The sequence below is a fragment of the Lissotriton vulgaris genome, chromosome 3_1, assembly GCF_964263255.1.
Source record: "Lissotriton vulgaris chromosome 3_1, aLisVul1.2, whole genome shotgun sequence".
In the NCBI taxonomy this organism is placed as follows: Eukaryota; Metazoa; Chordata; class Amphibia; order Caudata; family Salamandridae; genus Lissotriton; species Lissotriton vulgaris.
In genome coordinates, this window is record NC_141689.1 from 48,134,809 (window position 1) to 48,162,243 (window position 27,435).

Genomic DNA, 27,435 nt, shown 5'->3' on the forward strand with positions numbered 1-27,435 from the left:
GTTCCTAGGCGTGATTTACAGCTGGCCACAATGGAGAAGTCCAACCAGGCACAGTTAAGGGTCCCTGGAACTTAGGGTCAGGGCTCACTCCAGCAGAGGCCACCAGCAGGGTCCAGGTCAGGTCCAGTATAAACCTGTCTGCTAGTAATCTTCAGAAAAGGCCTCTTGTAGCGTGCGGTGTCCCTGCAGCTTCAGCAGAAGGTCAGCGCTATGACCCTTGGAATTCACTTCTTTATCCTGGGTTCAAGAGGGAGCAGGTCAGTCCTTCAGGGCTCCGTTTGGGTCTCGGACAGCAGGTTCAGTTCTCTGCTGGTCTTCATGTCCAGGAGTGATCTGTGAGACCCGGGAATGTCATAACACAACATAATATAACATAGCATACCAGGCTTTTTTCGACTTGTTAGCAATGGGTAAAGGGAATAACATTCTACAGGCAGTGCTGAGTGCAGAACGGATCAGAATGAATGTGTCTTCCCGTTGAGTCATAAACCAGCGCATCACTGAAATATGACCAGGAGCGGCTGACCCAGCCAGCCCACCTTCCAATGTGCAGGCGTCAACCTGGCCGCCATCTTAAAAACAAGGGCATAGCTTGGTCATTTAGATTGGGAGGTTTGAGCGTCTGATTTCCCGACAATCACGCTGGCACATAATGTTTAAATGCATGATACGACAGGCAGGGTGCATGAGAGGGCCTTAGGGAGCAGAGGAAAGGGAGAGGAATGTATATTGGTAGGAGTACTGAGTGAGAGAAACACAATATATTGTAAAATAACATTGTTTTTGACTGATTGCTCAGGCAAAAGTCTGGGGTGAAATCCGACAGGCAGCTCACCACACCCGACTGAGAGCCCCTGTACCCAACTATTCCTCAGAAAATACATTTATTGGGGGGGTGTAACACCCCAAACAGCCCCCTGAAGCTGTGCCCCTGTTTAGAAAGGGAGGCAGTGATCCCCTGAAGGAATGTGAGGTGAGTGGCTGGGCCTCTTTTCCTCCCTCCCAAGGTGGAGCCCTGGGGAGTGCACTTACTGTGCGCCTCATCTGAGGGCATCTTGTGACCGCCTCTTTGTCTCTAATTCTGCCCCGATAATACGAGCTTCTGTGGACCCTTCCTTAATACCCCAAGGTAGAAATAAGTAGGCACAAATGCATGCTGTGCTGCCCAGGGGACTTAATGCACACATGCCAACCAGACCTGAATCAGGCAGGAAACTACTGGTTTTTAAAGCCAAAATTGGGTTTATTTTATCTTTCTCCTGCCTAAGGTTGCCTCTGCTTCAACAGAAGCCAAAATGGTATATAGACTCCCTGTTTTTCAAATATTTTTTCATGTTTAGAGATGTTGGCATGCATGTTTCTATCATAGGCCTGGGTTGTACTGGAAATATCAGTTGAACTGTAACACTTGCAGAACGTCTCTCTCAATCGCATCCTTCACTCCTCTCTCTCCTCTTTTAGGGCCAGCGGTTCTTCTTCCCACTCAGACTCAATCCCACTCGGAAGTGACGTCGACGCGGATGGTGCGCGCCATCTTGGAGGGGCTGAAGTCCTTGCAGACCTTCGCGGAGTCCCTGCAGAGCTGTGGGGGTCGCCAGCCTGACTTCCAGAGGGATCTACTTCCGGGCCTCAGTGCCAGCTGGAAGAGCATGAGCCGGGCGCAAGAGGTGTGCCAGAGGTATCTGAGCATCAAGAGGTCCTGCGAGGAGAAGCGCCTCAACAGGATCAAGGCGCTGGAAGATGAACTGAGGCTCCTGGATGCGCGTCTCAGAGGCTTGAAGCAGCAGCTCTCGGGCCTCCAGGCGCTAGAGAGGAGAAGCAGGCAGGGCGTGGAGACGGCGCGTCGGGCCCTGGTCGCAGCACATGGTACCCTGGCTCAACTGACTCAACAGGCAGAGAACGCCCGCAAAACGTTTCATGCGCAAATCGCCAGCCTGCTCCACCTAAGTATGCATTTCTTTTTTACCATTGTAAACTTCAAGGGAACTCACAATGTGTACACACGTTATCAAAGGTTAACAATATGAGGCTATGTATAATTCTCCCAGAATGCTCTCTGATTTGATGCAAATATTTACCGAAGCTTGAAAGCAATAATAATGATTCTTTTCTTTCAAAATAAAAGAATGATAGCGGGAAAAAAAACAGTTTTTTGCTAAACTACTGTAAAATTCCATATACCATTTCCTTGCAGCATCATTTAGAAACAAATGTTGATGCATGCTAGTATTTCCCAAAAATATTCATAAGGGAAAATCAGTGTAAGGAGTGGCAATAAGAATATTAGAAACTGAAATAAACAAGCATTGGTAAAGTAGGTCTGAAGTTGGTGGTCAGCTTTTTAGTTCTGCCAATTGTAAAACCTTATTGGTGTGGTAGCCGCCGTGCCCTCAACATTATACCAAACCTTGGCAAATGCAAAAAAAAAAATATGTTGGTCTAAAAAAACACACATTGCCACAGTAGCTACTGGCACTGAACAAAACTACTTTGTGTGCCGATATGCTCCTTGTGAAAGAGCAGAATGCTGTCACTCACAGTAGAGCCAGCTGATAAGGAGAGAGAGAGAACGAGTTTTAATAAACTCAAAAGGTCATGCTCGAGACCAGACCAAACTAGGGGCCCAATTATTATTGAAAGTCTCAAAAGTGCACCCATGGTATATGTCCTTGCATTTAGAGCTGCTATACGCCATTCCTGATTTCTCAAGAATTTACAGAAGTAGGACAAGAAATGGTACTCCTAGAAAATATTTGTGAACTGCATTTTAGCATAAGCAAATATGCATGTGTAGATTTGCTCATGCATAAACCTAAGTGTTTACACGTTCACTTTCCCTCTAACCTATTTTCCCTGACTCTGGAAGAAGGTTTACTACTGTCATTGTCAGGAGTAAATTTTCAACATTTCTCAGTGTAGGAAAAAATTGGAGAAGAGTTGTTAAAACCCTTAAAACATGCTAGTTAGTAGGTTTGCACAGACTCAAAAGGGCATTCTAACCCTGGAACGATTGCTTACCACTACCTTCAGCCCCAGCATGTAGATCTGCGGGAATGTGGCAACATAAGGGGATTGCAAATATTTAAACACTACTAGAATATGAGCCCCGATATTATCGGAGCTGCCATATCAGAGCTCTTATATAATGAGATTGCTGCTATAATTTGTTGCCGCATTACATGGCACCAAAGGGACAAGTGGATTCTGTTACAGGACAAGCAGATTAATGAAGCAACCTGCCCTATGGACAAGTAGATATTTTATTAAATTCTACACCCCTGTAATAGGGGAATTGTATTTGATTTTATTTCCGTCCTAGTCCGATCCTGGGAGAATGCAGAGAGAATCACACAGAAACGGTAAATGTCATTTACAATGCGGTGTTTACACCGCACGTCCTTTACCATGCTGCCATTACGCAAGTTGTTACTATGAATTGCGCTGGATGGTGCTGTTGGTTAAGGAATATTGTAATTTTATATTTCAACACCTTCCCTACTGTTACGTGGACTGGTGTTGGAATCTAAAATTATAATATTCCTCAATCTATGCCATCCAAACGCAAGTCGTTTTAACGACTTGCGTTGTAATATCTGCATTGTCAAGTATTGCGATCTAAAAGTTTGCGTTGTACTGACATACATCCGACAGAAACACCACAACATGCACAAAAACTAACGCATAGCCCACACACACTCGCAAACACACTTTCCTAAACAAATAAACAGCCTCACACGTTTGTAGGAGCTGTTTTTAACCCATTAGGTCTTTAAAAAGACACAGAAAATACATGTGTTTGGTAAAGTCCAAGTCAAAAAGCGAGACTTGCATACGGGGCCATCACACATGTGCTGCGGGGTAACGCACAGTCTGTATGTACGGTCAGCGACAGTGATCATGTCATTTTTATGTCAAATATGATCTTATGAGTGATGTCATGGGACATGTAATGTCATAGGTGTGCTTAATTGGGGCTTGTGGAATGCACTAGGAGCACATAATCATGTCTGTGAGTGTATTTGGCTCAGTGCAAGTGGACTCGCCCAGACCTGAGTACAGCCGCTGTGACCGCAGTGTGGACAGGGCAGTGTCGTAGGGTGTGTTCTGGGTACATCCGTGCTATGTCAAGAAGGGGACTGACAAGTTAAATCTGTCATCATCAAACTCTTTGCATGGGAGTCTACTGATGGAACACAAACAGAACAACCTAGTGCCACTGAGGTCAGACGAGTTTATTCCAACTGCAGAGTAGGTTACTCTTACCAATGTGTGTCTGTATTGGCCGGCTTGCATTCGAACAGTAAATGCAATCCATTATTGTGCCAGCTGCCTACTAAATGGCTTAGATCACGTACTGTTTGGCCGACAGCCATGCAAACAGCAAAAACCTTCACCGTTTCCCCAGACACCGGTAAAAAAACTGAGATTTAGAACCATTTTGCCTTGAAACCTTACAATTTATTGTGTCTCTGATTAAATAGCAAACATTCTGGAACAGTGAGCCTGCTTCCGGGTAAGGACTGAAGCTTCACTGTAAGTAGGTGCACTTGGTGACTACAGCAGTAGCAGGTGGAGGGAGGAAGAATGTTGTAAGTGTCAGGGCTGCCACAGAGATGGTTCTAAACATGTTGGTCATGAGGCCCATAAATGGCAGCCTTGGGCTCTGGTCTCTGTGTGAGATTCTGCTCGTCTCTGCCAGCCTCTGTCCGGCTCTTCTCCCACCAGCCTCCTGGCATCCATGCCCATCCTTGCGTTGCCTCAGTCTCTCTATGCCAGTCCTTTGTACATGTTTCACCTACACTCAAATATAGTCTGTGCCACGGATTTCCTCTGTTGTTTTAGCTCCTTCTGGCTTCCCACCGTCTCCTGCTGTCTCCTGCAGTCTCTGCAGATGATGTTTTTTGTGAGCACCCCCCTCAGACCCCATTCAGTTCAGTGATCGTTTCAGATCAGACCTGCTCCTCTAGCTCATCCTTGGACCCGGTCTTGGGCTGCACTCCGAGCAGGTCTACTCCCGCTGGAGTAGGGTCAAAACTGATCTGCATGTGGCTGGGTTCAAACTGAGGTGGCATGTTATAATGATGGGCTGGGATGTGCCCTGGGTAATTGCCAGTGGCTGAAATGAATTGAAGCATTCTAACCATCACATTTTGCGCACTTCAAGATGGGTGATACAGGGAATGCCTATCACTGCAGGCCAGAATTGATAGCCAAAAAAGCTGATTCAGACTTTCACTGGTCCCAGCTCGGCAGTAACGTCATCTTTTAATAGTGGCTATTTAGCCAGCCACCAGGTAAATAGTAATTTCTCTCTGCCATTTTCCTAGCTGCTGGTTAAATAGCAGCAATTACTTACTATTTGTCAGGCAGCCTTGAAAATAGCAGGGAAGTTTTGCTATTTACCCAGCCGCTGAATCAACAATGAATTCTGTACTGTTTGACCAGCGGCTGTGCAAATAGCAGAAGAACCCCACTCTTTACCCGGCCGCTGGCCAATAGGAGAGATTCTGCACTGTTCAGCAGCCGCCATGCAAACAAGAAGGAAACCCCGCTATTTACTGGCCACTGGCTGATCAGCAGAGGTTGTGTACTATTTTGCCAGCAGTCAAGCTAACAGCAAAGAATTTTCATGTATTACTTGGCTAATGGCAACACATCAGACATTCATTTATAATTAGCCAACAGCCAGGCAAATAGCAAATACATGTAATAATTTTTTGTCTGGGAGGTAAATAGCAGATATGGTATACTATTTCACTAGTTGGCTGGCAAAAAGAAAAATATTTCCATATTTATCCGGCTGCTGGTTAAATAGCTGAAATGATGTATTGCTTGGCTGATGGCCTTGCAAATAGAAGATAAACTTCATTATTCTTCTGGTGGCTTACTAAACAGCTGACAGTATACACAACGTGGCCAGCAGCCGTGCAAATAGCACAGGCGCTTTACTACTTACCCGGCTTGTGTTGAAACAGCTTACATTTTGTTACCATGCCTTGTCAGATTTCAACAGGTACTGAGCGTCTGCAAACAAGGACTGACTATAATGGCCATCCATCTCCTTAAGAAAGGGTGGGTCCTGATTTATGATTATTTCATTTGCAAAATGTGGACGCCAGTTGCACCCATCCTCTTTGGAATAATAATATTTTACAAACTGACCTATGAACTATTAGTTTGGTTCCCAAAATACAAATTAGCAGGAGATCCAGAATAATTTGCATAATTAATATTCATTATGCAGATGCCAATTTATAACCCCCTGTGATTGGCTGTAATCACAGGGAGGGTGGCTTGCAAGGGACACCCCTTTTGCTGCATTCCAAACTGGAAAACTGTTTTTTTTTTTTAAAGCAGCCAGTGTTACTTGAATGCAACAGTGCTGCTTTAAAAAAAGTAAAGTTTTCTGTCTTTTGAACTTTCTTTCTCCTGAGGATGCCAACATGGTTCCCAGAGGAAAGGGCTTCTAAGGAGGCAGCTTCCATTTTGCAAATTAGTTGCCACCCTAACTCGGGGGCGGTTAGCTCACGGTTTGTGACATAAAATGCAGTTGTAAACTATCAATAATTCCTAACACTTCTGCCATATATGTATCTCCACCACACTTCTTTCAGCCCTTAAGTGTTTTTACCGACTACTAGGCTAGTGCTGAAGCTATCGCTGCTGGCCTTGGCTTCCAGTGCTATCACAGTTGGCAATCATAGCCTTTGGTACTCAGAACCCCTCTCAAGGCCATCTGAGATGATCTCGCTGGAGTCTCACTCACCCCCTCTTCTGAGCATTCGTATGACCCTGAATTCCCCTTTATTGATTTCCAACGCCCTTTGACCCCCTGTGTCAGCCATTGACCATTTTTCTGACTTCAGCCATCTGAATTCCTCAATCCCTTTCTGCCATTCTTCACAGACCACATTCCATTTTACCCATTCACCTCAGACCCCTCTGCCAAGTTTCCGCTCTTCTGCACGCCTTCCTTGTATCAGCTCCTCTCGGGCCTCCTGGTTCTGCTACTACTGATCCACACCATGAGGCTGATGGGCAGCTGGGTCCTTCTTCACCTAATCATGTTGTCCTGGATCTCCTGGAACTGATGGTCCTAGAGGTCCTGATTTGGCTCATCCTGATTCTTCTTACCCTGGCCCTTATCTTCTTGGTCAACCAATTACCGGGTCCTCTGGTCCTAGTCCTTCTTATAAGGTCCTCTTGGGCTTGGTGTGTTCATTTTGGTCCTGATCTGCTACCACTGGGTCTTGTGGCTTTGGTTGACCTGGTCCCCTGATCCTCACCACCCTGACCTTGATATCCCAGTTCCTGGTCATCGTGCTCTACTTCATGCTTCAGGTCCTGTTCCCCTTGGTTGTGACCACTCCGGTCTTCCTAGCCCTGTGTCTGCTGCTGTTTATTCTGACCCTTCTAGTTCTCCTAACCCACCTCAGTCTGGTCCCTGATCTCCATGGCCCTAGTCCACCTGCTCCTGCCTTAACTAGTTCTCTGTGGTCCTCCTGAAACTTTTCATGATACTCTTGGCCCTGGTTTTCTGGTCTCTTCCTCCTTGTCATTCTGACTCTGCAGTAAATTCTCCACTTAGTACTGATCCTCCTTGTTAAGGCCATCCTTTCATTAGCAACCCAGCTTGGTTATCCTTACTCCTGTCCTCCTGTCCCTCCTTGTCCTGGTCCTCCTTTTCCTCCTCGTCCTCAATCTCATTCTGCTGGTATGCGAGGTCCTGATACTTCTGAGCCTCTGTGGCTTGATCTACCTTTCTCCCGTGGCTGTGGTCCCAGTGGTCCTCCATGTTCTTCTCTTGTTCTGCTGGCTTTAGATGCCTGGCCATCTCCTTTTGATTCTAAGGTCCCATTCCCCTGGTCTTCCTCACTCTCAGTCTGGTTTTCCTAGCACTGGTCTTCCTATTCCTGGTCCTCACACTTTGTGCTCTCAGCCTCAAAGCCTGTCACTCAGATGTTATTTTTGGCTTCCATTTTCTTGTGCTGAGACAGCACTGCCAATGATATAAAGGAGGGCTCAGTAAATACAGGAACTTGCCCACTTAAAACACTGCTTACCCAAATAAAAATTAAAAGAACCATCTCCAAGATACATTTTGCATTTGACTAAGATGTTATGGTGTTGAAGGGCCACTCATGACACAGAGCCCATAAGACTGAACCCCTCTCTGCCTGAACCCCCTCTGGTGGGTGAATAGTATGAAAAACAGTGATTATTTACAGGCAGCAATCAGCAGAGTGAACTCCTCCTGTGAATTTCCCAGATGTCTTATCTACCTGTCTCTTACAAACCCGTCTCTAACTTTCGCTTCCCCATTCCACAAAATCCCCATTACTGTGCCTCACTTAATATACTTCAAGTGTTCCAAAGCACTGTGCCCCCAAGCACCGATAGTCTCTATGCATGTCCCTCCCTTTGTGGCCCTGATATCCCCTATCTGTCTGCGTTCACCGTTTGCTGCTGCTTGTCGACTGCTGCCTTAGTGCTAGGTTTGAAATACTAAGCAAGCACAACCCCCCTTAAAAAGAAGCCTGAGTCGAGAACAAGGCCTTCCATTAGAAGCCCAAGAAGAGCCCAGGCCTCAGAAAACCTCAAAAGGAGGATCTTGAGCATTAAAAAAGACAATGTATTTTCATGGGTGAATAAAAAATTTATGTAACCTGCTTGAAAATTATACTCATGGTTCTTTTCAGACAGACAAACACTCCTGGACTGTGATGCAAAATATCTAGTGCTATATCCTGCAGCTCCTGAAATAGAACATTGATTCCTGAATTTCTTATTTGAATATTAATATATCAAATGTTTTTATTCAAAATAGTTTTTACTATTTTTTCATCTGTAAAAAGATGATCTTAATTCACGCCCATACCTTTTTTTTAGGGTTTTATATAGCATGAACTAGACCCAAGACATCGGGTATCAGAGCGCTTTACATGAGCATCAGTTTCGTTACATTAGGACACATTTATTTTTGTTTAGCCAAGGGGTGATTAAGTGATTTTCCCAGAATCACAAGATGTTGAGCGTTGGTGCGAAGACCCGAACCTGGTTCCGCAGCTTCGAGGTCGACCACTCTAGCCGTAAGTCTACATCCTCTCGCTTGTACTAACCAGTGTACATTTGTACATGCACTTACTTTTAAATGGCTCACACATTGCATCTCCATTACAAGATGGCCTCCACACTACCACTGCCTGTTTTTCCTTTTTTGTGTATTGCTGGCTAAATAAAGACCTCCTTCACACTATTTATGCGTCTTCTGGGCAAATTGTTCACCATCTCTACTATCTAGTCTGCGGCTGGCAAAACAGCAGAGATATTGCACTATTTTGCCAGCTGTTGGGTAAAAGCAGAGGTTATGCCTATGTGGCTTGCATCCTGGTAAACAGGCACTTCTGTGCACATATCCCTGGGCTTAGAGGTGGTAAAGACTTCAATATGCACTGACGAGGAATATCTCAAGAAAAGAGTGACTGCACAAATGTGCCTATTAATGCATACATGCCAACATTTTAGAGCAGGCAAGTGGGAGATTTTAGAAAAAAGAAGGGAAAATGTATTTTCCCCATTGAAATAGATTGCCCGAATCGAGTCTATTGGCATGCATGGGGACAGATAATCAGGATTTCACTTTTGGCAGTTTAGTGACGTAACACAAACAAAAACAGAGTTCTAAACTCTGTTTTTGTATGTACTTTGTAATAATGCCATAAATAAAGAGGCCTGGCACATGCTCTAATCTACCCATTCAAGAATTAATAACAAAGCTTTGACCTTTGATGGCAGATATATTTTTTGGAGCTGGAGATCGGAGCATATGTCACAGGCATCAACATTTCACTTTTGCCTTGTTTGCAGCAGATCATGATTCGGCAATCCTAATTGGGTTTCTGCTTATAGGAATCAGAGGGCGGAAAACTAGTCTTGATAATGGTAGTCGCCAGCTTGAATCAAGAGAGTCATAGATTGATTTATGACATCAACATAATGTCTTAAAAAGGCATATTTCATATTTAGGAATCCAGTGTAAATTACTAAGATGAACAGAGATGAGTGAGACTCTCTAATGTCCAAGAATGAGCCTGGCTGAAACATTTTGCAAAAGCTGCACATTTTGTGAAGAGGTTATGTTACCCCTATGAAAAGTGCATTGTAGTAGTCCCTTCTGGATATGATCAGTATCTTTTCTGGGGCTTACTGGGAAATATATAGTAGAATTTTCTTGATTGCAAAAAGTAATCTGAATCCCACGGTACAGGCTGTCTTCAAAAACTGTGCAAAGTATAAGGGCTTATCAATGTGAATGCGCAGATTTTGTGGATGAGGTACAGGGATATAGAATATTCCCAAGCTCTCGGACCACCAGCCGGAGGACCAAGCTGTATATGTGCCGAAGACCAACACTTGGTTGCAACGTGGCGTATGGCGGTGCCCTCTGCTTTGCTTTCAGGACACTGAGTCTGCAGCAGAATTGTAGACTGCACCTGGATGCTCTTTCTTCTGTTGCACCACAAAACACATAGTCCCCAGTGCTGATGGCCGAAGAGCTTGAAGTATTTGTTGTTCCTGAGAATTCTTGAACTGGGGCAAGCTCTACCTCAAGCCCTTGGAGAAACTCAATAAAGAAGTTACAGAAAGTTCAGTCCAGTCCTGTCACTGCCCAAGGTAGAAGCAGCCACTGCTGGCCAACACAGCAAAGCACTCAGCAAACTGGTAGTCTCTCCTCACAGCTTCTCCAGCTCTTCTTCTTGGCAGTCTTCTTGGTCCAAATGAGTTCTCAAGTTCAGGGGTCTCTGCTCCAATATTTATACCCAAAATTCATTTGCTCTCTCAGGCAGAGAGTATCTATGCTTAGTCCAAACCACTTCTGTCCTCTCTGGCCCAGCTTCCTGGCAGGAGGTGGAGAGAGCATTGTTCAAGGCAGACACAGCTATTCAGGTGCAAGGGAAATCTCCTGCCACCACTCTAAATGCAGACCGAGCTTATTCAGCCCAGCCCTGACTCCCTCAGGAAAGGCAGGACACACCTCAACACGCCACCCCCGGTGGCCGTCTAAGAGAATGCACCTCCCAAATCCCTGTCACTCCAAAGCCAGACAGTCAATACAGAGGCACATATCCTATAGGACCAGGTAGCCTTGCAAAAGGGAAAAACGAAATTGGCCGTATTTCACTATAGGGACATGCCACACACACCAGGACATTCCCTACCTTTCACATACACGGCACCCTTTCCACAGGGGTACCTTGGTCCTACTTTAGGGGTAATTGACATGTATGAAAAGGGAAGGGTGGAGCCTGTCATGTGGGTGCACTTGTCAGGCTGATATGGCAGGAGAAAACTGTGTGCAGACCATGCAGTGGCAGATCTGAGTTACCTTTACAGGGCTACTTCTGTGGGTGGCACAATCAGTGCTGCAGGCCCACTAGTATGATGTACAGGCCCAGGCCCTTTCAGTCCACTTTACTAGGGGCTTACCAGTAAATCACATATGCCAATCATGGAAACACAAATCCATAACACAATTTGCACAGAGAGCATGGACACTTTAACACTGATCAGCAGTGGTAAAGTGCCAGAGTCCCAAAACCAACAAAGACAGGCCAGCAACAAAATAGGAGGAACAAGCAAAAGGTTTGTGGGTAACCCTGCAAAAAGGTTCATTTCAAACAAAACCTTTTGCATGCAGGTTCTAAACCATCAGGGGCGTAGTTAGGTCAGGTGGTACCCAGTGTGGAAAATGTCTTGTCACTCCCGGCTTACGTACAAATACAAACAAATAACATACATCATAACGTTTACATTACTAACCAAACTCAATATCATAGAGAAGAGGATGATCACAATGAATCAATGAACTAAAAAAATCTAACAAAAAAAAAATTCAGCACAGCATTTATAAGCTTTAGTAATATTGCACAACTAATTTAACAGAATGACGTTGGTTGACTGACCGGCAAGACAGCGGATAGGATTGGTTGCGGGTTGAGTGATGATAAGTCACTGGTTCTTTACGTTTCTCTCGAGTACAAACTGCAGAAATTGACTTTGGCGAAAGGAAATACCCCTTTCCCTTCCTTATCCATACTCTGTCCACTAAACAACGTTGAGTTCAGCCGCGTTTCGTTGCGTTTGTTGACTGAACTAAAAACTTTCAGTACGTATTATGTTGACTTGTTGAGCCTAATTAATGGTCAGAAAATGTAAATAAACTTATTTTAAATAATATATATATTTTTTAAGTGTTGTGAGCCCCAAAATACTTTTTTTGATTTTAAAAACACATATTTTTTGCCATTTTGTCACCTCCTTTGGTGATGACACTCAGGACTGCCTGCACTCACCAAACCCACCTTCTTACGACACTGGTCCCCATCCAGCCTGACCTTTAACTGGATATCTTCAGCATAGGGGTAGAAAGCAATGCCAATAACCTGAATCGGAGTGGCCAGAGGGGCCACATTGAGGTGAAATAGCCCACCAGTTCAACACCAAGCCCTGTGGTAACACCCAAGGTAATGGGTTTAGGAGCTAAGTGAGATTAACTTCACCTCACCATTTTAATTGGTCTTGGAGAAAGGAAGCAACCCATTACAAGACCATTCCTGCTATATCAATCTCCATCAACTGTTTGAGCAAGATAGAGTGTGAAATGGTGGCTTTTTCCACTAATGTGACATTTTTAGTACAGAAAAATTCAGATATCTTGTCATTGTTTCTGTCTCATTAAATCAATGGGGTATTACCCATAGAATCAAAGGACCTGGGTGTCAATTGGTATAAAGAAAAACAATGGTCCTTGACTATTGATCAAAGAAAATACGTGTCTGAAATTATTTTATAATTAGGGATGCAATTAAATCTGCATGCTTTGACTCAAGCAAGTGGGAGACATATATTCAATTTCACACTGGTTTAATACACAATAAATGCAAAACAAAAAGTAGTACCCAAGATTGGAGAAGAAGGAATATTACCACACTTCAAATATTTGTTCTTAACCAAATTTACACATTTATTTACAGTTTTATGAGAAACAATTATAGTTATAAACGGCGCAAGTACAGTGAAGAAAGGAAAAGAGTGCTCAAGTGTTTAGGAAGAGGAAAGGAAAGCGTATTAAACTGTACAATTCCAATATTTACAACAAACAAAAGCGGGGAACCTTCCGCTTTCAGGATGGCCTGTCCACACGGTTTTAAGGGGAAGGGGGTGGGACAATATGGGTACAGGCACACAAATTAAAAGGCGTCGACGTTTCGACCCTGGTGCTCTAGGGATGTTTGAAGCCTCGGCTGCGGGTCTTCTTCAGGACAAGGGGCATGAAGGGGGTGGGGGACCTTGGCCGTTATCAGGCACATACTCTGGCTGGGAACACCAATGAAGCTTGTCAGGGAAAAAGGTTCGTCCCGGCTTCCAGGGGGTAGATCACCTAATGATTTGTGGTGATCTGGAGTAGAATTCACTGGACTGGTCAGTTGGTTCTTTTTGATAAAGTGTCCACTGGGTATGGTGGAGATGAAAAGTTCTACCGGTGCCCCCACGGGCGATCCGGTGGTAATATAGTTGGAAGTAGTCAATTTTCCTCTTGGTATATATTAGGTTTATATTTTTTAGTGAGTTACGGTACTTCCGTCACCTGGTTAGAACGTCTGGAAGCCACAACCGGTTTCTGCGTGATGCGTTGTTTCTGTCTCAGGCAATGAGCCTAATGTTCCCAAGCTCCAGCCCTCTTCCTTTTGGGGCCAAAGTAACCAGCGGGCCACCACCAATACCAACAAGCAGTGGCCCCGACTGTGCCAAGTAGCGGCCATATTACAGACAGTGGCCGGGGGTGCAACGGGCATTTGTGCCTGCATTGTGCGTCCCCCAGGGCACTTTTGTATTATGAAAGGGGCCGCACACACTTGTGCAGCATTGTCTGTAATACCAGTAGCGCCAGAGCAATCAGAAGGGGGAGTTCCCTCATTTCCATGAAGGATTCTCTTTGCCTCTGCGCCTGTGCTGTATCACAGATGAGGGTGCAGAGGCAAAAAGCTGTCAGGAGGTGAACTGATAGCGCACCACCTAAAAGGTGGTGCACTGTCAGTGCGCCCACTGAGAACAGCCATCTGGAGCGCAGACATCCCCTTGCACACGTGTGCCGTCGCTGACAGCACCCGCCTGCGAGGGAATCTCTAATCCCCCTTCAAAGTGACGGCGAGTTCCTGCCTGCACTGTGAAAACAGGGAGGGCTCTAAAGCAGCCACTCTGGTTTTCACGTGCGCAAGTACGCGGCTGCCCTGAGGGCAGTACATTCATGGAAAGAGGGTGCATTTTCATTGTTTACGATAGTGACACCTTTTAAAAAGGTGTGCCAGACGTTAACTATGAAAATGCCCGTTTCCTGTTATACCACCCTCGGTGCCCAGTCATCAACCGTGAGGTTGTCTATCCTTCTTCTCCTAGGTGTTGCCAAATTGAAAAAGGCTGATTCGATACTCATTACTTTTTTGATGAAATTACCAAAATTACTCATTTTTGCCAGCTTGATTAATGACGAGTAGTTTTGGGCAAAGATCATACCACAGGAGCAGAGGAACAATGTACTAAAGCCCATATTTATTAACATTTCACGAAACCAAATGCATCAAGGCAACTTGCTGCACTGTGCTGCGTTGTGAGGGAGAGATCAAAAGTGCACCAGGCCTACTGCTCCCTCATAGCACTTCAGGCAGCCTAATACCAACACAGACACCCTTGACCCATGCCTGCATTACAAGGAGAATTGTTTTTGTGCAAGAAAGTGTAACTTCCTGCACAAAAACAATCTGTCAAGGCATTTGCCACTTCCCATGTGTGCTTCAGGTTGCAGCACACATAGAAAGAGGAAATAACTAGCAGAATAAAAATCTCCTTGTTACGCCATCCTTTGGGAGGCATAGTGATTTCACGCAATTCCAGGTTTACGCCCATGTCCCACCCATGGAATGCCTAAGGAATTAAATGTAATGCAATGCAGCACATGCTGCTACATTGTATTACGTCTGACATGCAAGGTGGAGTAAATATTCACTAGCATTTCGCCTAATGGAAGTGCCACGTAATTGGTGCAACTATGATGCAATATGCTAGTAAACCTGACCTGACTGGCTGCCGGCTACTGTTGTTCATGTCCTCTAGCAGTTACTGCTAAATTCATAGCACAAAATGCATCCTCTGGTCCATTGTGGCCACAAGGGTGCAGAAAGTAGTGCTAAATGCTGAATTATGCTTCTGACATAATTGTACATAATTATGTGTTATTTTGCAGTAATAATGAGTAATTAGGCTAAAGAGAATTGAAGGACACAGCCAAACTTTGCCATACCCTACAGCAAAATGTGTTCCTGACGAATCTGAAAAAGTCTAACTTAACTTCAACATAGGGGTTAGAATGCATAGGAGCAAAGTTCCAAGCTGAGAGGGAAACTTTGTGCCTCTCTTTTTTGATTTTAACTAAAATGTGACATCGTCTTTCCATACTGCTGAAACAGAATTTTGCCAAAGCCAAATATTGTTCTCACGTTCAAGGCATCATGGTGAGTGAGATTCTGGGGGAATTTTCGAACACCACCAGGGGTCAGGGCACAACCATATTGTAGTTCTATATTTTTCTGCAGCTTCCTGTTTCCTGGTGGATCCATAGGCTTGCCCCCTTGTGGCAATTACCCCTTGATTGCCTACCTTTGGCCTGAAACCTAATCATCCCAGTCCCAATCTCGAAAAACATTGGAATTTATCTATCATTGTAAAAATTTCCTGAAAATGAGGAACAGATGCCAGCAAGAAACACTGTGATTACTCTCATCTCAGAGACAGTGGTTTCCTTCTGACATCAAACTGCAGAAAGTTGTCTTCACTTCTTTGAGTCCTCACTTGGTGTGCTCATTACCTACAGAACTGTTATGTTATATTATTTTATGTTATGCAGATTTGTAGAGCTTACACTCACCTGGTGGGGTATCCAGATGCTGAGGAGATGTGAGCCTAACCACACCTAGGGCTGAGGGGGAGTACTTGAAAAGCTAGGTCTTCAGCTTCTTGCAGAATTCAGGAAGCTGGGAGGAGGCTCTTATGGGTAGCAGCAGGTGGGTCCACGCTTTCGGAGTGATGTAAGAGAAGGGTTGACCACCGGAATTTGGTTTTCTGCCTGTGGGATTTTTGCTAATCGGAGTCTGGATGAGCGAAGGTGTCTAGAAGGTCTGGAACCAGGTAGATTTGATGTGGAACAATAATACAATATGTGGATATAAACTTACAGCCAGGTATAGCCTTTCTAGTTTAATTAGCATTTGAGATCAGGACTTGAGCAAAAAGCCATCTTAGCTTTATCAGTCTCCCATGTTCAAGGGATACACAATGTGTTGACCTATTATCACAGCATGGTGTTTTTTTGATCCAACAGCTTCACCTTGGCTCCTGTCATATTTTTGAAACTAAGCAAAAGGTTCACATTCCAAGTGTTGACCTTTTTCTAGCTCAAAAATTTATTTTTTTCTGACATCCTGGCAGATTTCTTCCACATCAAGATCTCAGTCATCTACAAAAACCTCAAATCCCAACTCACTGCCACCCACAGCATCAGCCTGCACAAACCCACAACACAAACGCAAAAATCGGTTTATCACAACTCAAGCCACAATCTCTATCATGAACTCTGTATACGTACTCCTATCCCTACCATGCATTCAACCCCGGGAGCAAGACAATCAGCAAAAAGCTCAGGAAAGTTTTGAACACCTTTATCAGCTCTGTATCCTTCATTTAAGACTGGATGCACGCTGAAGGGATGCCCCTCCTGAAGAAATCATCCGCTGACCCAGCAGAAGAAAAGTACTACCTGCCCAACTTCTTGCTTCCCTTTCCAGCAAAGATTTTTGAGACAGCAATCAACTAGAAACTCACTGAACACTTGGACACCTCAACCTCCTGAACCCATCTCAATCCAGATTCTGAGCCAACCACAGCACCCACACAGCCCTGATCACAGCTACCAATGACATCAGTGCTCTCCTGGACCATGGAGAATCAGCTGCCCTCATTCTCCTGGATCTTTCAGCTGACATCCATACTGTCTCCTAGATCAACAGGCTCCACAACATTGGAATCCAGGGAGACACCCTCAAATGCATCGCCTTATACCTCACTGGAAGAAACCAGATAATCAGTCTCCCACTGTTCACCTCAGAACCCATGAAAATCATCTGCAGCATCCACCCTCTTCAACACATACATGACCCCACCTGGCCAAAACTGTCAGATCACACAGACTCAACATCCTATCCTATGCTGACGACACCCAGTTCCTCCTCTCGCTGTTGGAAGACCCCTCCACCACCAGAGCCTATTTCCACAGCTGTATGCGGAACTTCACCAACTGGATGAAGGACAATTATCTCAATCTCAACAAGGACAAGATAGAACTCCTTGTCTTTGGGAGCAATACCTTTTGTTAAATAACGTGTGGTGGACTGCAAAACTCGGCTCTTCCCCAGACAGACGAGACCCGTAACCACTACATCCCCTTGGACAGAAGGCTCTCTATGAAGAAACAGGTCTCCTCAACCTGCATCCACATCCTACTCATGCTCCGAAGATCTTCGGGTGGCTTCCAGACAACACCATAGGGACTGTTATGCAGGCCCTCGTCATCAACAGGCTGTACTATGGGAACACACTCTACATTGGAATCACTGCACGCCACCTGAAGAGATTACGGACAGCAGCCATAATCCTCCTCTACCTATCTAGATGAACCCAAATCACACCCCACCTCAAGAAACTACACTGTCTCTCATTCCAGAAAAGATGCCAGTTTAAGTTGTTGACCCATGCATACTAAGCCCTGCACAATGAAGGACTAGCATACATCAACAAATGCATGACCTTCCACCAACTGACCAGACACCTACAATTCACCTCTATCTTCCTTGCAGATACCCCCTTAAATTTAAACCCTGGATCTGCTGAGGCAAGAGTGGAGGAGGCTCCATCCGACACTTGGCAGCCAAAGCTTTGAGGGACCTTCCCCTACACACAGGTCCACCTCCTCACTCCAGCAGTTCAGGAAAGGGCTCAGGACCTGGCCGTTCAAATGAAAAGATCACCACATAACAGCGAGCAACTTCAGCACCACAAGAATCTTACGGTTGATTTGCCCTGCTCTACAAATCCTTGATTGATTGAATTTTTTAGTGTTCTATCAATTTTCCAGAAGGAGTTTGGTTCTGCCTGCTCTTTTTTTTAAGTTTGATTTTATTAGAGAAAAAGAAGAAAAATCAGAAGGGAAAGGGAGGGAGGGGTGAAGAAACAGGAAATGGGATATAAAGAACAGTATACATCATACAGGAAAAGCAAATGCAATTGCAAGGGAAGAGTATACAATGGGGAAATTTCACTGAGGATAATTTACAATAAGAGAGGTGTCAATGAGAAAAATGTTTACAGCAAGCATAATAAATTCAAATCAAGAAAATAAACAATCTAATGATATACAATAACATAATAAGAAAAAATATACTTATGATGGGAAAAAAGGCAAAGGGGTATTCAAGGTGGTTTACGTACTTCAGTTGAAGCAGGATCTGGGGAAGCATCATCGGAAGTAGGTGTGGAAAGATAATTTACCAGGGGAAGCCAAAGTAAGTCTCGTTTAATTGCTAGGGAGGTGGGGGAAACGTAATTAGTGTCCAAGGGATGGTGAAAACAGATCGCATTCCACCATGAGCAATATGAGACATTGGCGGCTTGTTTCCAATTGGAAGTGATAGTATGGAAAGCAACAGCAATCAGGAGATCCAAGAGGAGATAATGATGGGAGGGAGGGGGCAGTTCAGGAGAGAGAGAACCCAGAAAAATGCAGGAAGGAGAGAAGGGTATTTGGAAATGAAAAATACGTTAGATTTGGGTCCAGACTGAGGTCCAAAACTGGGAAATAGGGGGGCATTCAAATAACATGTGTTTTAGATCAGCAGAGGTGCAAGGGCAGGACCAGCAAGTGGGGGAGACATCGGGTGAAAAGGATGACAAAATAAGTGGGGTAAATAAAATCCTGTTATATATAAAATAAAGAGTTTGGGTGGTATTAGCAGCTCTAGAGGCCTTATGAAGTTTAGTCCAAATTCTATCCCAGATAGGAACAGGCCAGTCCTGGGACAAATCAGATTCCAAGGCAAGTTCAATTTTAGTTTTAGACCTATCAATGCTAACACGAAGAGAATCATAAAGAGAAGAGGCAGAGGGGGAAGAATTTATTATTGAGGAGGTAGATCTAAGGGCGTCAGGAATGTCAGTAGAGAGAGGTAATGACTGGAGATAAAGAGTGAGTGCAGGATACAATGAATTGTATTGCGACCGAGCGCTGGAGGGTAAAGAAAATTGAGATTGAAGATCAGAAAAAGAGATGGGAGAGTCCCTAGAAAGAAGTTGGGAAATCCAACACAGTCCACGAGAATGCCAAGTTTCCAGAAAATAATACGGTTGCGGATTATGAGTTTTATATTATACCAAATGGATTGTTCATGTAATGAAAGACGGGAAGGGTAGGACGAAGATAGGAAAGGTGGAAGAAGTTTATGAGAAAAAGAGATGACTGGGTTGCGAAGAGGAAGTAATTTAGATGAGAAGGTCAGAAATTCATGGAGAGTAAAAGGAGAAATAAAGGAGGATTCCATACGTAACCAAATGGGAGGATAAAAAGGAAGGTCAGAAGAAAGCCAGCGGCCGATTGTTTTAAAGAAAAGGCACGGTGATAAACTCAAAAGTCAGGAAAACGAACACCGGCTTGAGATTTATCCTTCCGTAAAGAAGCGAGGGCAATACGGGAGGGCTTACCGTTCCATAAGAACTTTAATAGCAAGGAATCAATAAGTTTAAAGTAAAAATCCGGAATACGCATTGGAATCATAGAAATAGTGTAAAGAAGAATGGGGGACAGCATCATTTTAATAGAACTTAGGCGACCCCACCAAGATAAAAAGAGTGGATTCCAACGGGTGATGGATGTTTCCATCTTCTTAGAGATGTAATCAGAGTTAATTTTAAGAGTATCGGATAAAAGAGGTGCAAACCAAACTCCAAGGTATTTGATTTTGGTGGGTTGCCAAGAAAAACCAGATTGAGAAAAGAGATGTTTTTGACATAAAGGATTCAGAGGAAGAATTTCACATTTGTCTACATTTAGACGATAACCAGAGACTGCCGAAAAGGAAGCGACCTGTTGAAGAAACGGAGGAAGAGAGGATAGGGGATCAGAACAATAGAAAAGAATATCGTCTGCGTAGACCGAAAGTTTCACTTGACGAGAGCCAAAATGGAAACCAGATATATTATCGTCCTGACGGATTTTAGTTAAGAAGGGTTCTAGTGCTAGGACAAACAATAAAGGGGACAATGGACAACCTTGCTGGACCCCTCTTTGAAGAGTAAAATAATCTGAAGACTTACCGTTGACAAAAATGGAGGTTTGAGGACCGGAATAAAGCAAAGAAATAATAGAAATGAACTTAGGGGGAAGTCCTGCCCATCGGAGCGCATGAAACATAAAATACCAGCGAATCCTATCAAAATCCTTCTCGGCGTCTAGGGAAATAGCAGCCAAAGGAAGATCTAAAGAAGCTGCCTTATGAAGGATATTGAAAAAGACACTGGAGTCATCGGAGGAAAGGTGTCCTTTAATAAAACCCGATTGTTCGGGTCCAATCAAATCTGGTAGAAGAGGATCCATACGTAGAGCTAGAATCTTGGCTAAAATGTTATAATCTGCGTTAACTAATGAGATAGGCCGGTAGTTTTTACAAAGGGAATGATCCTTGTCTTCTTTAGGAATCAAGCATATCAAGGCTTGTTGAAAATAGCCACTAGACGAACCATCTTGAATGAAGGATTGGAATAAAAGTAAGAGTTTTGGTAAAAGGAGAGCAGCAAAGTGTTTATAAAACTCAATAGTAAACCCATCTGGGCCAGGGGCCTTACCCTGACGAAGTTTACAAACCGCTTGGGAAATTTCAGAGAGTGAGATGTCTAAATCGAGAGCATGGAAGTTCACATGGGAGGAAGGGGGAGAGGGAAGAGAATAAAAATAAGAAAGAAGATCCGTCGAGGAAGGAACTTGTTCTGGGGTATAGAGTGTCTTGTAAAAATTAACAAACTCATTGAGAATATCCGCGTCTTTAAAACAAGAATCACCAGAGGGAGATTTAATTAAGTCAACCTTTGTGTGTTCCTTCCTAATCTTTAAATAATTAGCAAGGAGTTTCCCCATTTTGTTCCTGCCTCCATAGTAACGAGAATTACATTTTAGTAGAAGGTTCGAGGCAGCTTTAGTTGTGAACTTATTGAAAGAAATGTTGGCATCAATTAATTGTTTAAGGGAAGATAGTGAATTCGAATAATGATAGGCAAGTTCTAAGCATTTAATATCGGCGAGTATTTGAGCGGATTTAGCTTCTCTAGCCTTCTTCTTTCGTGAGACATAACTTAAAATAAAACCCCTAGAAGCTGCTTTGAAAGAGTCCCAAACCATGACAAAGGGTGAATCAGGGGTATGGTTAGGTAAGAAAAATTCTGTGGCAAAAGCAGTGAATTCAGAGCAAAAAACAGTATCAAGGAGTAGGGAGTTGTTGAATCTTCACCTGCCAGAGTGGGGAGAAAAGGGGGGAAGATCAATGTCAATGAGGACAGGGGCATGATCAGAGATCAAGATGGAGCCTATATCAGAGCGAATGGCCTGTTGGGTCAGATTTTTACTGAGGAAAATATGATCAATGCGGGATTGGGAGTGATGGGAGGGAGAGTAGAAACTGTATTCTCTAAGATCAGGTTCACACAATCTCCAGATATCGACCAGGGCATTATTATGTATTGTGTTAGTAAATTGGGAGTGCATCCTAGAAGGGACAAATTTAACTTTCGAGTGACGATCCAAAAATGGGTCCATAATTTGGTAACAGTCACAACCAAGTATTATATAATCCTCAGAAAGAGAGGCTAACTTATCGGATACTGAAGGCCAAAAGGTTTTTCAATACCAGTAGGAGCATAAATATTAAAGATCACAATAGGAATATTATCAATGAGAAGTTTAACAATGACCCATCGACCATTAACATCACAATGGTGAGAGATTGAGGAAACATTTAACTTTTTATGAAACAGAACTAATACTCCATTTTTCTTTTCAACAGTAGGAGAACAAAAAACATGACCCACCCAACAACGTTTGAGCTTTAGTGATTCCTCCTCCGAAAGGTGGGATTCCTGGAGCAGGGCCACATCAGTTTTAAGTCTGGCTAGGTGTGATAACACCTGTTGCCTTTTAATTGGATTATTTAATCCTTTAACATTCCACGTTGTAACACGGAATGTAATGACAGAAAAGAGCAAGTAGCAATATTATGCTTACTGAAATCAAGAAGAGAGAGAATGCATAGAGTAATGTAGAATGAGTAGAATAGATGGAGAGAAGAGCAGAGGAGAAAGAGAAAAAGAAGGATAAAAGGAAGAGAGAAAAAGAAGGAAGACAGAAAAAGAGAAGAACAAAAAAGACAGTACAAGTCTGAAACAGACGACTGAAGTACATTCTTACGAGAAACAATACTTCGAACACAAGACGAGGGAGGTGGGGTTGAGAAATGACGATGAGATCAAGATCGGACAGCGACCTCCATAACTGCAAATCCAAAGCAGGCGATGGAACAGACACAAAAGGATATGTGGGATGATAAAGAAGAGGAAAAACATCAGCAAAAAAGGAGAGGAGACAATATGAATTACCAGGAAGAGAAAGAGAACACAAGGATAATGAGACAAAAATTTATCAGACAAAAATTACAAAAGACCGAATAAGACAACAGCAATCAATCAGAACCACAAAGGAAGAGACAATGGCAATATAATTAGAAAAACCAGCAAAAACCATCAAACGGGTCTGGCAACTTCCATAGCCTCGGCACTGTGCTGACGAAGAAAAGCTTGCAGGACTGCAGGATCATCATAAGTAGTAGTTTTGTCCTTGTAGGTCACCTTGAAGAGGCACAGATGAAGAAGGCCATATTTAGCATTGAGGGCCCTCAGTTGAGGGCGCAAGTCTAGAAATTTCTTCCGTCGATATGCTGTGGCTTTGGAGACATCCTGCGAGAGATAGAGGCGATGAACTTCCCACATAATCTGTTTCTTGAGTTTGACGGCTGAGAGGACCTGTAAAAGGTCAGTGTATTGAAGAAACAACATGATGACCCCTCTAGGTTTAGTCGAAGTCCGTGGACCAAGGCAATGAGCTCTCTGGATGTTGACAGAGGCTAGTGCAGGAGTGCCTAAAATCTTTGGGAGGAAAGACTGGAAGAAAGTGGGGAGGTTAGACCCTTCTGTAAGTTCAGGAAGACCGTATAGGCGTAGGTTGTTCCTACGATTTCGATTTTCTAAATCCTCCGTCTGCTTCTTGAGTAGGAGTATCTCCGCTTCCATGGAAGGTATATGAGAGCAAGCAGACTGAAGAGAATCAGTAGATTGTTCCAGGGTGAGAAATCTTGAATCCAAAGAGGACCATTTTTCCTGCATAGACTGTAAACTTTTGGTGGTTACTTCCATAAAAGGCTTAAGAGTGCGCAACTCCTCCAGAATAAGATCCATGGAAGAAGCAGAGGAAGAGCTCCCAGGGGACGGAGGGTCTTTTTTTGAGACGCTTAGAGGAAGCCAAGGATGATACGACTTTGCCACCATCATTAGATTTAGGAATAGCACCATGCACTGAAGTGGACTTAGAAATTGCGTTGCCCTCCATATCCTGAATTGGTGTGTCCGAATCCGAACAAGCGGAGACCTTTGAGACGGTAGATAATTTTAAATTGCGCAATTTCCCCATGAAAGGATCCAGTCAGGAAGTGATGAAAATAGAGAGATTGATCAACGCTAGTCAGAAGTATAGCCACAGTGTAGATTCATTTGAAGAAAAAAAAATGTTGTAATCGCAATGGGAAGACAACAGCACGAAAATGATAATCAGTTAATGAGGCATTCAAAGATAACTTCCGAAGGTATTCCAGTAGATTGCCATTGTGAAACCATGTGTAGCTTGAGAAAGTCTCTGAAGAACCAAAAGTGTGAAAGGGAAAACAAGCACTGGCGTCATTGAGAACAAGCAAAAAACCATCAGCACAACCAATGAAGGCAGCAACACATGAAGGCAATGGAGTAAGGTACCAAGTAAGTCATTGGAGAGAAGGTGTGCTGAAGAGAGAAAATGGCGGCCGTGTTCAACAATTGAAATTATATCGACAAATAGGCATGGAGAGCTGAATGAGGGGTGAGGGGAACTCTGAAGTCAATTGGTATGAGAAAACATTCCTGAGAATTCAATACACGACCCACAAGCAAGCGGACAGGTAAAAACAGAAGTCATATTCCAGTCGAGTGGTATCTAAAATGGCGGCTTGAGTGACTAGGTACATCATGCATCAAAATAGCCTGAAGGAAGCTTCCTTTATGAAGCCTGTTGCATGAAGAACTAACCGCTTGTGGAGATAGGAGAGTTCAAATGATCAGGAAGCACTCCTGCAATCGTGTGAGGTTCGGGCGTCTCGCATGACAGATCGTGCAGATTTCACAAAATGGCGGCCGGGACCCAACGCCCGGACCGCGACGAGCAGGTTCTTCCTAGTTGCTCGAAACGGGAAGGAAATGAGGGCCGCAGGTTCTCCTCATGTTCCCATCACTGGCGATAGGTGTAGATAAGTAAAGCTTGCCTGGAAACCGCCGTAAATTGATATTAAACGGAGGCCGGTGTCGGAGCTCCGGAACTACACCGCCATTCCCGATGGCGCGTAAGCCACGCCCCCTGGTTCTGCCTGCTCTAATCTCTTCTTGAACGCCAGTACCGCTTCACACCATTTCCTCAGATGAAAAAAAATATATGTTCCACTCCTCCAAGAAAGGACAGCTATTTAACAGGAAGGTTACTAAAGTGTTTTTCTCTTTGTCGTTCCCCTTCTCATTTTGAGGTAGGTGCAGTCTTCCTTTCATTTAGAGCAAGGAAATACTCTTTGTTCTTCATTCTCTTTGATTTCTCCTGATGAGGACATTGGACACAGACAATGACTGTGGTCTCTCTAGCCTTTAAGCGACAGGACTCTTCTTCACCGGGCTCTGTACAAGGACTTGTGTTATGGCTTCCTCTTAATGAGGAGTGATGGGGTTTCCGTTTCTGGACATTTATGAAGCAGCCACTTGGCCGTATCTCTACACCTTTCTGCCTAAATGTGGGTGATCCACAATAATTGGATTTTGAGTACAAATTTCTTGTTGTAGTACGTCCCGACAACTCCTCCTTTATACTGTAGTTTAAGAAAAATATGCGGCATTACTTTAGAGTGTAATGATTTTGCTGGAGTTTCATGTTGCGAATCATCCAGTTTGGTATAACCTTATAGGTGTAAGGATTGGGAGGAGGGAAGTGTTAAGGAAATAATGGCCAGATTAAATACACCGAGGTTTCATCCCTCTATCATGACCCTGATAAAAACTGCATGTGAGAATGAGCGTCCTCCTCTATAAGGCTACAAGTATGACGATGGGGCCTAAGTGGGAGGAGACAGGAGATGTAGGGCATATATTCCTTTTTCCTGTAGCTGAGGTCACAAACCTGCCTAGAGGAGGTAATATCACTTGATAGACCTAAGTATTGGGATAAGGAGTGGGTGACAGAGTAATGAGGATACCTGGTAAGTAATGTGCCTAATTATATATGGTATCGGGTACACTGGAGCAGCCGCGGCCGGCAGTGGGAGTAAATGCAGAGGGTTTTATTTATTTATATGTTTACTTACCTCTAAAACTCCGTAATCCATACATTACTACCCCCCACCGTGCCCCTCCCCACGTCACCGCCCTGCATTTACTCCAACTGCCGACCTCAAAGCTGCAGAAGGATGCATGTTTTCTGAAGTAGATGACTCATATAAGAAGGTTTTACCCATACTTTAAATTCATGTTGTTTCTTCTCTTAGATCTGTTCAAGGTTAGTTTCCTGATCAGTGACAATGGAGCTGTTAGTTCGGCCCAGAACCAAGTGAACGAAGCACAGCGCAGTCTGGACGCTCAGCTGAACACCATGAACATGTATGTGACACAAAGCCAATCATGCAGACAGTCAATCGGGGAAACTCTACGCTCCATTGATGCTATAAAGAAGAAAATCCAGGCCCTCCCTCAGTTCAACAAGCAGGACACCTTGGTGCAGCAGCAGTTCACCAACTTCCTCATCCCGATGAGCCAGTGCACTGCGCTCTTTCGCGCAATGGTTGGCCACATCAATGGGACCAAACAGGAGGACCACTGGAAGAGTGTGTCTCAGCTTCTTGATTCCTTGGTCCCAGTCTTGGATGGCCTGGTGAAGGTCGTGCGCCCTCTAGTCCGAAACGATAGCACTTACCAACTCCTAATCGCTCTTAGATTGTTTACTGTCATCGACAAGCTGGAGCAGGCCAACCAAAAGATCAAGGAAACTTTAGCAGCCTAGAGTCTGTAGTCAGGAAGCTCTCCAGCTGTACATTGGAGTAGCCATTTATCAGCCTTTATCAACCATAAAACATGTTCCTTTCCTTCAATCTATTCTTCTCTCTATCTCATCATCATATTTCTTTTTCTTTGCTTCAATAGAACTATAAAAAGTACATTGTAAAACATTTAAAAATAAAGGTGCAACCAAACCATAAACATTTATTTTATTTGTTTTCCAAGCTATACAATCTCGTTTAAGAAATTACAGTCTAACAATATCTATCTATCTATCTGTCTATCTGTCTATCTATCTATCTATCTATCTATCTATCTATCTATCTATCTATCTATCTATCTATCTAATTATTTATCTATCGCCCTCACTCTATCTATCTATCTATCTATCTATCTATCTATCTATCTATCTATCTATCTATCTATCTATCTATCTATCTATCTATCTATCTATCTATCTATCTATCTATCTATCTATCTATCTATCTATCTATCTATCTATCTATCTATCTATCTATCTATCTATCTATCTATCTATCTATCTATCTATCTATCTGTCTGTCTGTCTGTCTGTCTGTCTGTCTGTCTGTCTGTCTGATTGTCTATCTATCTATCTATCTATCTATCTATCTATCTATCTATCTATCTATCTATCTATCTATCTATCTATCTATCTATCTATCTATCTATCTATCTATCTATCTATCTATCTATCTATCTATCTATCTATCTATCTATCTATCTATCTATCTATCTATCTATCTATCTATCTATCTGTCTGTCTGTCTGTCTGTCTGTCTGTCTGTCTGTCTGTCTGTCTATCTATCTATCTGTCTGTCTGTCTGTCTGTCTGTCTGTCTGTCTGTTTGTCTGTCTGTCTGTCTGTCTGTCTCTCTC

General features: G+C 43.6%; 1 protein-coding gene across 1 annotated transcript; it reads left to right on the forward strand.

Moving 5' to 3' along the window:
* The first annotated feature begins 1,465 nt into the window (after positions 1-1,465).
* LOC147725918 (uncharacterized) lies at positions 1,466-26,865 on the forward strand. Its single transcript, XM_086962835.1, has 2 exons — positions 1,466-1,947; positions 26,031-26,865. Exons 1-2 carry the CDS (start codon positions 1,521-1,523, stop codon positions 26,540-26,542), a joined length of 939 nt encoding a protein of 312 aa, XP_086818961.1. The 5' UTR covers positions 1,466-1,520; the 3' UTR covers positions 26,543-26,865.
* The last annotated feature ends 570 nt before the right edge of the window (positions 26,866-27,435 follow it).

Bases quoted from the DNA above. Each gene is read 5' to 3' on its own strand.
- LOC147725918 (XM_086962835.1), top strand. From the start codon at position 1,521: ATGGTGCGCGCCATCTTGGAGGGGCTGAAGTCCTTGCAGACCTTCGCG. The intron at 1,948-26,030 runs GTATGCATTTCT...TTCTTCTCTTAG, and splicing joins CGCCAGCCTGCTCCACCTAA to ATCTGTTCAAGGTTAGTTTC.